This window comes from Mirounga angustirostris, unplaced genomic scaffold (genome assembly GCF_029215605.1).
Source record: "Mirounga angustirostris isolate CCGP_5_RB_7025 unplaced genomic scaffold, mMirAng1.0.hap1 SCAF_13, whole genome shotgun sequence".
NCBI lineage: Eukaryota > Metazoa > Chordata > Mammalia > Carnivora > Phocidae > Mirounga > Mirounga angustirostris.
The window spans coordinates 26,028,477-26,041,923 of NW_026991721.1; the positions used below are offsets into that span (position 1 = coordinate 26,028,477).

A 13,447-nucleotide genomic window follows, 5' to 3' on the forward strand; every position below is an offset into this window, starting at 1 on the left:
TCCTGGTATGCAGTCGGCATTCTGTGTGTTACTTTAATACAAAGGTGTTTAGTGACATTTAAGTAGAGTCTCAGAGAATTAATTCTGGCTGTTACAACAGTTCTGAGGCACAAATATGTCCTAAATAATCCATGTTAATGAGGGGAAAAAAAGCAATCATGTTAGGTTTTAGAATATATTTTTATTCATACATTGAGTGAAGAATGTATTCCACAAAATAATTCATGCCACTAAACAAAATGGTGAAGCCACATTATTCAGGAGAAATTGGAAGTCTGGGTATGTTCCTTTTCAGCTCTTCCACCTAGAGTTTACCTAACTGTGTCTCTTACTGACCACAAGGGGATAGGAAGGTGCGCTGAATAAATAAAATCTCAAAAAGAGGCTTAAATACACAGGAGTGCAGGGTGAAGTGTTATAACTTACTTTCAAATACTTAAGCAAAAGCAAGATGAAGCAAATATGGCAAAATATTAACAATGATTAAATCTAGGTGATGATGATGACCCACAGGTATTTGTTATACTGTCCTGTAGTTTGGAAATCTTAATTAAAAAAAGAGCTTTTTCTAACTAAAAAAAGGGAGGAGGGAACTTCAGGCTTTTTTTTTGTAAATGGACTCCCTCTTCCAAACCCAGAATAATTAAATACTGATTGTATTTATTACAGAGAAATCTGGGCCCGATTTCTAGCTTTCGAAAGTAACATTGGTGATCTAGCTAGCATACTCAAAGTGGAGAAAAGACGGTTTACAGCATTCAAAGAAGAGTATGAAGGCAAAGAAACAGCTTTACTGGTGGACAGATATAAGTTCATGGACTTATATCCTTGCTCGGCGAGTGAACTAAAAGCGCTTGGTTATAAGGTATGTACTTAGGATCAAGAGGTGTGTAGTGTCCCTACTTTTCCCGTGTTTTAGAATAGTTTATGGAAACACATCCCTCTAAAGGAAATTCTGAAATAGAAATTAGTTTTAGATTTTCAGAAAACAGGAAAAAAGTTCAGGGATTTTCCTTGGGTTTATGAAACACTGAGTATCAAAAGTACTGAACAAAATGCGAGAGTGAGATTTAACACTTTCAGCCTTCCCCTGTAATTGCCAGTGCCCTGTATCTTGTCTGGTGGGCACATGAAGGTATTGTGGAAGGAAGAAAAAATGTCATTTTAGGTGCTGTTTTTTCTAATAGTTCTTAAAACTCATGAACGTGTTTTGACAGATCCTAAACCAAATGTAGCTCCTGTAGGTATAATGAAGAAACCTCACAGCTTGTTAAGAAGTCCATAAAGTTCCTGAAGGGATTTGTATCTTAACACAGTACTTCAGGGGGCTCTTGAGGAAATGAGCTTATCTGGGAATTGAACTCCTCTATATAGACAACTGAGTCCTAAGAAATCTGGCCCCTCAACCTGTTTAGGCCCGGGGGAAAGGTTAATGTTCATGCAGCTCCAGAAATAGCCCTTGCTGAGAAAAACATTGTTCTGTCATTTCTTGATTTTTTTTTTCCTGTGTCATGAAAACAAAGACCAAGATAGAAATCCAAAGGGAAGCGATACCCACAAGATCCTAGATTGGGTCCCTTTAAGCCAACCAGCATTAGGATGCTCTTGACCATCATTCTCTTCAGCAGCCTCTTTGGGCCTGTGTCTTGCTGGTCTGGTGTGTGAACCAGATTTACATGTTTGGGGAAAATGACCCATAATTGACCTTCAGACCTTTTCACTGATGGAAGCCCCAGTTCCGTGCCAGTCCCATCTTCCTATTCTGTAACTAGGGGTGACTGCTCAGGGGTCAGGAAGGTCAGCTCCTAGTTTAACTTCTCAAGGAAAAGCAAAAGACCTTTAAGACCACTATGTGAAGTTAGCAAGGACTATTTCAACTTCGTCAAGGTGAAAACGGAAATTAATGAAAATAGAGCTCTTACTATTTCCAAGTTGAACTACTTCTTCAATATGAATTCTCCATCTTCTATTTCTATTTCAACTCTTTCATTTTGGGAGAGAAGGATTAAATATACTCCCATGTGTACATAATGTGGGAGGGGAAGAGAAAAAAGCCGTTCCCAATGGGCCTGCTCACCGAGATCTGCCACCAACTGTGCATATGAGCAAGTGTTGAGAAAGTGAAATGTTCTTCTGCGTCCATGATGGCGAAAGGGGCTCTTTTGGTTCCGGGCAGGCAGGCTGACAGCAGCGCCTGCAGCAGAGGAACTTCTCTGGGGCGGGGCCCCGCTGCTAGGTGGCCATACTGTCCCTTTTAACCGGTCTTGGAGAACTGTTCTCAGCCCTGGTGGGGCACTGCTGATAAACTAAAAAGAGGATGGTGGGTGGGTTTGTGGTCAGAGGCCAGTGCTCCCAGTCCTTTCTCTACTTCTTAGCTCTAAGACCTTGGAAATATTAGAACCTCTTTGAGCTTCAGTTCCTTCTATAAAATGGAGAGGTTACTATTTGCCTCATCAAAGAGGGAATAAATGGTGAAAACTGGACAAAGGGTGGCTGCTCAATATCGGTCCCTTCTTCCCTGTAACTATGTTAGGAATAATTTTTTATTTCATTAACAAAATTGTATTAATTAGTTTAAGTGATTATTTTAGCTTTCATGAAGTAGGGCTTCACTTAAATTGATATTGTTCAATTCTAGTGGAAGGGAAGGGTCAGAAAAATATCTAAAATTGTAGATTTTTCTCACAAATTGCCCCACTCTCTTCCTGGTGCCCAGTCAGGTGTTTACTCAAAAAAGCTTGCAAATGTCCTACCCAGCAGCACTGAGTCAAACAATTCCTGACCAGGGTTAGGGCAAGGTTATCAAACACCACATCTCTAAAGCCTTGTAGCTTTCCTTGTTGAGTGTTTAATAGTCTTTACCGTCACATTCTAACTTGTCCCTCTCAGTTCTCTGTGGTTTTAACCCAGGTATTCAGTGTATCCTCAAGATTGTAGAATTGCACAATGATACTTCAAGTCCCTTTTTCAGGTTTAGGATTCTTGTGTTCTGCATTTTCAGGATGTCTCCCGTGCTAAGCTAGCAGCTATAATTCCAGACCCAGTTGTAGCTCCTTCCATAGTGCCTGTTCTGAAAGATGAAGTGGATAGAAAACCAGAGTACCCCAAACCAGACACTCAGCAGATGATTCCATTTCAGCCACGACATTTAGCACGTAAGCCATGACTTTAGATCCAGTACTGAGACCTCTGTTTGTTGATTTAAATCCAGAGGTGGGGGGGAGTGATGTGACCTTTCCCTTGCAGGTTAATTATTAGACTCAGGGTCACTATGACAAGTGACTTGGCTGTAATCTTTGAAGCAAGAGGAGTTAAGAATGTCTTTAAAAACGAAAATACCCTCAACGATCCAGATTCTAGTAACCTGTGTGGGCAGAAATGCTGCTCCATACAAATTACCTGCACAACTGCACACTCACTTCGGTGACGCTGTTTGGTGTTATTTACACTTACTAATGGGTAGCGGCCCTTCTAGATCCTATTTGAACAAGGCCCTTATGATTAAACATGCCGTTGAGTAACTGACTTTAAAAAGGATTGCTGAACACATGATTTATGAGGCTTAGAAATGGTCTTTGACAAAAACTGAAGTTCTGCCACTGGGTTTACTCTTCTGCCTCCCAGCGGCCATGGGGGTGAGACGGCCCTGTCTCCTCCACTGTAGTTGCCCGAACACGTATAGCAGTAAAAGCAATTTGAAATGTCCAGAACAAAGCAATACTTAGAACCCTCTATATAAATTACTTCTGATTTATTTTAGCTCTGTCTAGAAATTCTTCCATCCTGTCTGATCCCCCCTTCCCCTTGTGTCACAGCACCCGGCTTACACCCTGTTCCCGGGGGCGTGTTCCCAGTGCCGCCTGCAGCCGTCGTTCTAATGAAACTTCTCCCTCCTCCCATCTGCTTCCAGGTTTGTTTACTCTTATTTTCTTGATAATACTTGCTCTGTGGGTTATAATAATCATGTGCTTTTTCGCCTCTCACGGAAAATGTAAAGTAGTGCGATTTTATCTTGTCAGATTGTTGGAGATTAAAATTTATTTGTGTCAAAATAGGGTCCTTTTGTACAAGTGGATGAACTGATGGAAATTTTCCGAAGATGCAAGATACCAAATAGTAAGTGACGAAAGCCCCGCTTTAGGGCCAAATTCACATGGTCTCCTAGGCAGGCGATTGTTATTCTTTGGCACTGAAGTTCCCAACTCCAGCTAGCCATCTTGCAGTACAGTGAAACCTCAGAGCAGTCAAACCCTCTTCGGTACAGAGAGGCTCGTTCACATTCTAATGCCACTGAGTAAAACATCACAAAAGCAGATCTTTTCTGTCGTGGGAACACGAACTAGGACACTGGGCTTCTGAAAGTCATTTTAAGAGCCACTTTGGTCTTTTCCTTTAATTATTTATGTAGTATCACTCGTGCCCTCCCTTGCTCTGCCAATAGTAGGCTCTGCAGGCAACCATGAAGTGTCCCAAGTAGCGCGTGCAGTCTCTCTCCCCGGGGCGGACTCTGCAGCATCCCCCGCCCAGGCCTCCCCACCCCCCAACAGTCCTTCCTTTCCGGGTGGTTTGCGCAGCTGTTGAGGAAGCTGTTCGGATCATCACGGGCGGCGCCCCGGAGCTGGCCGTCGAGGGGAACGGCCCGGTGGAGAGCAACGCCGTACTCACCAAGGCGGTCAAGAGGCCCAACGAGGATTCCGATGACGATGAAGAAAAGGGAGCTGTCGTCCCCCCTGTTCATGACATCTACCGAGCGCGGCAGCAGAAGCGAATTCGGTGAAGCGGGCCCCAGCCGGGCTCTGCAAGAAAACTCCAGGATTCCGTTCTTGCCTCTTAAGTCGTATGTTTAAAAGAGACAATGCTTTGTTACAAGGTTCTTGGAAACAAAGTCGTATGTCATTGGTGCCTCTATCATATGGTTCTTGGGAAGAAAAACCACCAACCAACCTGTGTGAATTTTAGAACATGGAACAGACCTGTGCTCTAAGCAAAACTAGGTTTTCAAAAATGTGAGAACAGCACAAAATGGCAGAACCACATTTTGTTCCCTCTTCAAGGGGGTCTTGTATGTGCCGCTTGAAGATTTGTGAGTTTTCAACAGTTTTATTTTAAAAACTGGATGGCTTATGATTGTAAAGCATTTTACCACATTTTCTGAAAACAGTTCTCAGTTTGCTTATGTAGAGTCTGCCTTATTGTTTGTTTTTATTTATGGCAGAATGTATGGGATCAGTTTTATAGTTTAAAATTTTAAAACAATCCTTTAAAAAAAATAAAAGGATCTCAAAAATGTCATGCCTCCTGCTGCTTCCATTCAGAATTTATTTAAAATAGCTACTTACTTTATTCAGCCAATACCATTTAAAAATAAATGCCAATCCAAAGAAAAGTCATCTTGTATTTATGTATACTTACCTACCTGTCCTCTCCTGGTCTCAGTATTAACTGAAAACAGAGGGATCTAATTTTAAGAGGCAAATTAAACATTTTAGAAATCCTCAAATATGAATGTACTTTCCCCCAATTAATCTGAGGCAGATATATTACCTTTCGTGTCTCTTAAAAAGCAAAGTGTGGGAATTCCTTTAACCACCCACTGTCTTGCTCTCACAAATATATTTCAGAAGGTACTCAGTGCTCAAGAGCTACACACAGATAGCATTAAATTATAAGTCCCAAGAATTCGGTTTCGCTCTTTGTGAGCAACATTATGTCCTCTTGACTCATTTCTAGAAAAACTACTAGACAGAAAACTAGTTGAGCCTAAGGGTTGTGATTCAGAATAAAAGCTAAAAGGAAGGTGGGGCGGGGGGGGGGGGGGGAGGAAGTATCACAGTTATAAAGAAACTCTTACATATTGGGTATGCAGTTTAGAGTTTGAATTCAAAAGTAACTAAATACATTTTAAAACCAGCTTCAGATATTTCTATAAAACTCTTGCTTGTAATGGAAAAAACGTTATCTTGATATTTACATAATTCACAAACATGTGTCTCCCGTATTTTCCCATTAAAGCTAAAATAGCCTATAAACAAAGTCAGCTGGCTCTAATTCAGATTTTGTTATCCTCTTAAGTATTATTTTTAAGCTGTATAGTTTTTCTTAATATGGTTATCATCAAAACGATCTGAAAGGCACAAGTAGGACTAAATAGCTTCCCGGGCGTTAAAATACAGAGGGGCAGAATCTCTCCTGAACTGCTATCTTTGGGTAGTGTTTGGTTTTTTCCCCCCATTTATTATTAACATATGCTGCATTATCTGCTTCAGGGGTACAGGTCTGTGACTCATCAGTCTTACACAGTTCACAGCGCTCACCGTAGCACGTGCCCTCCCCAGTGTCCCTCACCCAGCCACCTTGGGTAGTGTTTTAAAGACAAATGGCTTCAAATGCCTGTAATGATCTGTAATAACGTCTACGTGGACGACAAAACAAAGCTACGTGAATGCATGAACAATGATTTTTTTAGCCTCGTAATAAAGAGAAAACACGCGGGCGCCTGGGTGGCTCAGATGGTTAAGCGTCTGCCTTCGGCTCAGGTCATGATCTCAGGGTCCTGGGATCGAGTCCCGCGTCAGGCTCCCTGCTCCTTGGGAGCCTGCTTCTCCCTCGGCCTCTCTCTCCCTCTGCCTCTCTCTCTGTCTCTCATGAATAAGTGGATAGAATCTTTAAAAAAAAAAAGAAAACACGCGCGCACCCACCTTGATGAGAAGTGCCACTGAGTAGCCATTGTGTATTGTAACTGTTCCTACTGCATTTATTTCTAAGATGTTTTTCCCCTGAATGTTATTTGATTTTTAAACACAAAAAGGAATGTTAGGAGAAACCATTTTCTAATGTTCTGCTATAGATACTTTATGAATTTTTAGATTTTAACATGATTATTTGATCATTCCTTTTGTAGACACAGTTGATCAAGTCGCATGATGTTAGAAATCCGCACGCACTTTTGGAACTCTAATGTGCAGACGTCTGCTCATACAGCCGGTCCCACTTGTCCAGGAACTCTCCTATATCCGTAGTGCTAGACCCAGAAATTTTCAGAAGATATCCATATTTTTCCTTCTTATAAAAGCAATGACATTTTCTAGAGAACTCTAGAACCAGGTAAGATGTAAGGACTCTAAGTCCTTCCTGAACAACATCAAACTCTAGCCTTTAGCACTGAATTTCAAGTAAGAAGTTTGATCTGTGCTGCCACGTCCAGTAAAGTAAAAGGTTGTAGCGACCTAGTAAATGTAAAACTCAACAACCAAATTTGTACCATTAGAAAAGAATGAAAAAATACACTTTTGTCAGCATATTAACCTTGGTCAATAATTATGAATTTATTTGGTAATTTTATAACCCTCTATTGGCCTACGCTTAGCATGTAAAACCAAGAGTTCATTTATATGACAGTAAAAACGTATTTACCATATTCATAAGTTTGTTTTTTACATTTCAGTTCCCAAAGCAAACTTCATTAATGTCGGTAGTCCTCTCACCTGACACTCAGCAAATGAAGTTCTATTTATTATTATTTTTTTAAGTGAAGTTCTATTTGATAAAAAATTCAGAAGTCCTAACAGATCATTTATATGAAGTAACAAAACAGATAACCATGTTCCTGACCTAAGTAAAATCTTACATATTCAACAAAAGGGTCAGCTTACCAAGCTTTGGGAATAAAAGTCAAGAAAAACAATTCATCCATTTTCTAAATTTTCCTCCCTGAGCCCTGACCAGAGTTCTGCTTTTAGCACAACGAAGACAACTTCAGAAAGCAGAGGCGGCAGGAATGAAAACGACAGAAATGAAGGAGCTTCTTCAATTCTGGGGTTGCTCTTAAAGTCAGAAGTTAATCTTATACCCTTCTCGGTGTTTAGTTCAGATAAAACGTAAAAATGGTGAAATGTGACTAGTGCTACTAACTCCAGACACGTGTGATTTCAAACCTAAACCAGGCCTACACATGAGTCCTGGTTCTTAGGTTCTGAAGGCGATATAAACAGAAACCCCCAGCAGGGCCAGGTGCAACGAAATCCTGCCCGTTTAGGCTCCAGACATTTATTTCCGGGGCTGTATTTCAGAAAGGATCAGTGAGCATTTGACAGATTAAAAGAGCTTATTGAGCTTACAGAGTATCTCCTCCGTTCCATGAAGTTGTTTTGAGCGCTACAAACAAAACAGTTACAGAATACAAAATCCAGGGCGCCTGGGTGGCTCAGTCGGTTAAGCGACTGCCTTCGGCTCAGGTCGTGATCCTGGAGTCCCGGGATCGAGTCCCGCATTGGGCTCCCTGCTCAGCAGGGGGGGGGGGTCTGCTTCTCCCTCTGCCCTCTTCCCTCTCGTGCTCTCTCTGTCTCTCATTCTCTCTCTCTCAAATAAATAAATAAAATCTTTAAAAAAAAAAAGAATACAAAATCCAATATAAAGACACAATTGCAAACATCATTGTGGTTCTTTATTTAGATTATGTTTTCAATGAGATAAGTGCCCTTAAATAGGAGTTTCATAGCCCATCATCTGCCGTCCTTCATTTGTTCACTCATGAATTCATTTGGTTCAAATAATACAGAGGTGAGGTGGGGAGGAATCAGTGGGGTGGCGGTGGAAGCAGGGAGAGGAGCAAAGGGAAGATTGCAGCTTTAGTACAGAAGAGATGACAGAAGAAAGTACGAGTCCCAGGACAGAAGGAAACCCTTCCGTCCAGCCCGTAGAATACGCTGACTGAAGGGAGGCTGGGCACAGACACAGGTACACCTACGGGGAGACGGTTATATGCTCTCCTCCTATTTATAGTCCTTTCCCATGTACAAAGCATTCTAATATCCATTATCAAATGTAATCCTCACAGCAAGTGTCAATGAGTCGTTCCCCGTTTTACAGATGAAAATGCTGGGGCCCAAGGGACAATGACTGGCCCAATATCACACAGCCAGTAAGAAGGCAAGAGAGGAAGGACTCCAACCCAGACCGCCCTCTAAATCAGGAGCTCTGTGCACGATCCTACTGCAGTGTACTTACGTTACTCAAATGAGACACATCACAGAATGTCAGGATTGGAAAGCAGTTCAAAGATCCAGTCTAGTCCTTTCATGTTACATGTGCTGGAAATAGGTCCTGATTTGCCCCAGTTAGTACGTAACAGAAATGGGGTCAGAACTCTGGTTTCCTGACAGCTCCCAGTCTTTCCACTCTACCACCCGGCCTCAAAATGAAAATTAATACAAACATTCTACACAGAAACCAGAGCATGCCAAAAGTCACTGGAAATCAAACAGCAAACACCTATTCATTCCCTTTGCAACTCAGCAGGAATGGTGGTGTGGCAACACCTCTTTATTCCCAGGAATCTTAGGGTTTTAGAGAGATGAACAGAAGCACCTCCACAAAAACAGAACTGCTAAATAACCCATTAATCGTCAGCCAGCGTGTGCACATTATATCCCTGCTGTGTCAGACTTACTCATAACTTTTCTTCAGAGAAAAAAACTCTGAGGCACCTGCCTACTGCATTTAATCGGTAAGCCGTCCTTACCTGAAGTATATTTATAGTCGGGTTATATGGTTACATAAACAATCGCATGGTACAGCTTGCTTTAAACGTAATGAGATTTTCAAAAAACTTCTAGGCTGAGAATCCATCCACCCAACCGAGAGCTGACAAAGTAGCAGTTCCTGCTCTGGACATTCATTCATTCGTGAGGCCATCAGATAAATCGAACACACCTGCTATGATGGACCCAACTCTCAAGGCGCTCAGTTCTATCCACAGTAAAGTACTACCACCAAATAAACCTAGCACTCCCCTAAAAGACGCTTGTTTCCACAAACCCGTTAGATAGAAAATCATGTCAAATCCAATCAGAATGCATTACATAGAACCAGGTCAATTCTGAAGGATAATTTCTGCTCCAAAGGATACATATCTTGGAGGGAGAACTGCGGGTTGGGGAAGGGGGGAGATTACAAGGAGATGCTCAGCAAACATTTCCTGAGTGACTAAATGAATTTTCCTGGCCTTTAGTGATAATCCTATGAGATTCCAAGAAGAAAGTAGCTCACTTATCTTCAAAGAACAACAACACAATTCAATATGAATATTGTGATTCTGAACTTTGCCTCCTTCATTCTTGGCTTTGCCACTTGGAGAACTCCACCAGTGGACACGGTGGCGGGGGGGGTGGTGGCATGAGAGTCTGTGTGAGTCCCTGTAAAATATGCATCAAGATTTCAGATGGTACAAACTTAACTCTGAATTTAGGACCCCATGAGGGGCAAAAAAAAAAAAAAAAAGTCAAATCTTGTAAAAAGCTAACCCTTAGAAAAGAAAACAAAAAAAAGAATTAAAATTTAGAAAGAGTGACTACAGGAAGTGCTGATCCACCCTGTGTATTAGGGGGTAAAGCTCTTCCCCTTCATCCTTGGCGGAGGCGGCACTAAACCCCAAACACTCTCGGAGGCTGAGGCAGGCAAAAGAGTGCTTGGGGGGGCGGGGGCAGGTGGCTGGAGGCTGGGTCAGAGAGCATGTGACTCCCGATCCTGGGGTTGTGAGTTCAAGGCCCGTGTTGGGCATGGTGCTCACTTAGAGTGCTCGGGCTTCTCAGCCTGGGGGGAGAGGGGTACCACATGACCAACAAGCACAGCTGCCACAGAGAACCTTACCTCCAGAAACAATTCCAGAAGTGACCTCATTTGAAGACACTATAAAAGATGTGATTTTGTCCTTTAAAAGTTCTACTTATTGAACTTTTATTCCCTTCCAATGAAACCAGGGAAGATCTGTCCTTGAGTATAAAGTTTAATAATAGGACTTCAGACCACATAATGCAGCATACATTTCTGACTGCAAGTAGAAAACACCATTAGAACACAGTTTGTAGCATGTATTTGGAGAAATCACAGTCCCCCCAACATAAGTGTACCCTCTCCTGAAGCTTGGTACGACTCGATAGTCTACAGAGCGAACGTTCCTCCGGTAGGCTGCCACCACGCCTGCCATCACGCCTGCCTCCCGCCCCACCATAGCCCTCACCGCTTTAAGGGATTCCTTGCATTATTTTGCCTTGTGCTGTTCCCGCACTTGGAGTTCACTCCCAACTTCATGGCTGTGCTTCTAATATAATGTCCCTGTCTGAAACACGCACGCACATACGCACGCAGGCCTTTACTTTTTTTTTTTTTAACAGAGTAGGTCATCTGTGAGACCCCAGCTACCCTTTCAGCCACAGGATATGTCAGGAATTCTGGTCACTAAGTTCCTCAAAAAAATACTGCTCTAAAACCAGGGATTTTCTATGACTTCCTTATCCAAGAAATAAGTGAGCTTACACTATACACTATTTTATCTGAAAACACTTAAATCTATTTCTGAAATTCAAATCCAATCAATACATCTGTGCATTGTATCAGTGAATTTTTCAGTAAAAACTCCAGACATCTGTCTTTTAAATTACACCAACGTATATACTGTTTAAAAAAATATTTCCTCCTTAACTTTCAAAGCTTAAAAGTCAAAGAATTTCCTTTCTCTAGATCCCAGAAGTCATAACTGCTATCATCCAGACTCAGGAATGATTCTGTATAAAAGAATAAGCTTTTTAAAATCAATTAACTCCCCTCTAGAACAAAAGGGCTCTGGCGCTCAGGGGCTCTGGCTAGGCCAGGCAGGGAGAACGCCATCACTGGGGTTGGGGGCAGGCAGTAAGACTAGGGATAGCCCTTCTAACACAAAATAGCTGGAGGGAAGAGTGAGGGTCGGTGCCAGGGAGGGGCATGAGTCTCAACACGGACATGGCTTGGTCACTTCTTCTTGGGTGGCTGGCAGATCCTCTCGGGTGTCTGAAAGGAAAACTACCCAGATGGCGGAAAAGAGGCCCCAGCCCCCTGGGGAAGACAAGGCAGCTCGAATCAGGACAGAGTCAGTGGAGACACACGGCAGTCTACCGTTTAAAAGCGGAGTGCTACCTCAAACTTAAGAGAACAAGAAGCTTCTTGATTTGTAAACTTGCACTCATAAATACAAACCTTCAAACTAGAATTCAGTGCCTTTTTCAACAACTCTTTTCAACAGTGATACACAGTGTTCTTCCTTTTGGAATCAGGGCTGTTATATAGAAATGTACTAAATAGCCATTTTCCAAAGCAACACTAGAGTTGAGAATAGGTATTCTGTACCAAGAAGCTAATACTACTGCGGCCTAGAGCGCACACGTGTTAGGATCGGACAAGGATCTTACTGAGGATGGCATCGTAGTAGGGACTGAAGACCATCTTGTTATAGTTGACCAGGCGGACAAATTTAATAGCAACTTCTTCCAGCTCTTTCTGAACTGGACCCAATCCCCCAGGGACCGTGAGCAATGGCTTCTGATGACCCGAGGCAAGGTAGCTTTCTAAGAAGATCAGGATTCGGGAATCTGTGATAGGAAAGAAAGCAGTTGGTTGTTTCTTGTTCAGGGTGAATCTGCAAACTTCTGATTATGCTTCAGTTTTTAGCTTAAACATCCTTTTTCCCGGGAAGTCCTCCCTGCCCACCCCCTAGACCAGGTACCCACAGCACTGTGCACTTCGAACATTCAGTCCATTTAGAACACTTCCTCTCCAGCTCTAGATGGTTAGTTTCACGAGGGTAGAAGCACGCTTATCCTGTTTGTCATCCCCCCCGCCCCAGCACTCAGCCCATGGCCTGGCAGGAGACCTGGCCCCAGGAGAAGCTCAAAATACATTTGGAAAGGAAGAATAAATGTGTGAATCAATACAAGGAGACTGAAGTGTTGACAGGTCCTGCTCTGAGGAGAAAGACACACTGAGACCACCATGAACCATTGCTGAAGAGCACATAAAAAACGGGGCCCGGGGTGGGGGGGAGGGGAGATGGGGGGTAAAGCAGGAATTATAAGTTCAGAAATGGAAAAAGAAGATTCTAGCATTGTGAGTCTGTGAGCTTTTCCCACCAAGCCCACATGTAAGCAGCGTGAACATCCTTCTTTAACGCCGCCACGGAGGTGTGGCCACCTGCCAACTTGTACTATTGAGGAATAATTCAGGTTGCGCTGCTTTTTAAGCCATTCCTCTCTAGGACGCTTTTGCATGGTCCTCATCAACCCTTACAGATTTTCTTAACAAAAGCAATAGGGGCATTTATATTCACCGAGTTCTTTCAAACTGCACGCCTGTGGGACCCTCTCGGGTGCAAATGACCTACGCCCTTCAGACCCCAATACACAGTGACAAAGCAACTGCTGACCAGATGGGTCCCATTACCCCTGTTGCCAAGTTAGTTTGGTTTTCTAAGGTTCTCAGAGTTGGAAGCCCCACGCGGAACTGGAGATCCTTGGATCATTCCTACCCCAGGGCTGGGTTTTTAGCTCCAGGTCTATGACCACCTGTTACTCAGCACCCAACATGGCAGGACGTGGAGCAGCTTGTTAGCCGGCAGTCTATTTACGGCACGTTCCTGCAT

The 13,447-nt window shown here is 42.8% G+C and overlaps 2 protein-coding genes across 15 annotated transcripts in view; one reads left to right on the forward strand and one right to left on the reverse strand.

The window, feature by feature from the left end:
- The window catches only part of CSTF3 (cleavage stimulation factor subunit 3), a 70,251-nt gene extending 64,427 nt beyond the window's left edge, over positions 1–5,824 (forward strand). For 2 of the 7 annotated variants that reach the window (XM_045893932.3, XM_045893933.3), the window contains 5 exons: positions 670–865; positions 3,002–3,155; positions 3,816–3,910; positions 4,056–4,116; positions 4,575–5,824. In XM_045893932.3, coding sequence (XP_045749888.1) covers positions 670–865; positions 3,002–3,155; positions 3,816–3,910; positions 4,056–4,116; positions 4,575–4,777 — 709 coding nt within the window. In that variant the 3' untranslated portion in view covers positions 4,778–5,824. Of the gene's footprint in view, positions 1–669; positions 866–3,001; positions 3,156–3,760; positions 3,911–4,055; positions 4,117–4,408 lie in introns of all 7 variants that reach the window. The other 5 variants (XM_064576696.1, XM_064576692.1, XM_064576693.1 and 2 more) reach the window with 5 other exon arrangements.
- Positions 1–13,447, reverse strand: part of TCP11L1 (t-complex 11 like 1) — a 65,778-nt gene that overhangs the window by 19,173 nt on the left and 33,158 nt on the right. For 2 of the 8 annotated variants that reach the window (XM_045893934.3, XM_045893937.3), the window contains 2 exons: positions 12,222–12,401; positions 10,207–10,828 (listed from right to left, as the gene is read on the reverse strand). In XM_045893934.3, coding sequence (XP_045749890.1) covers positions 10,674–10,828; positions 12,222–12,401 — 335 coding nt within the window. In that variant the 3' untranslated portion in view covers positions 10,207–10,673. The other 6 variants (XM_045893935.3, XM_064576698.1, XM_054511999.2 and 3 more) reach the window with 6 other exon arrangements.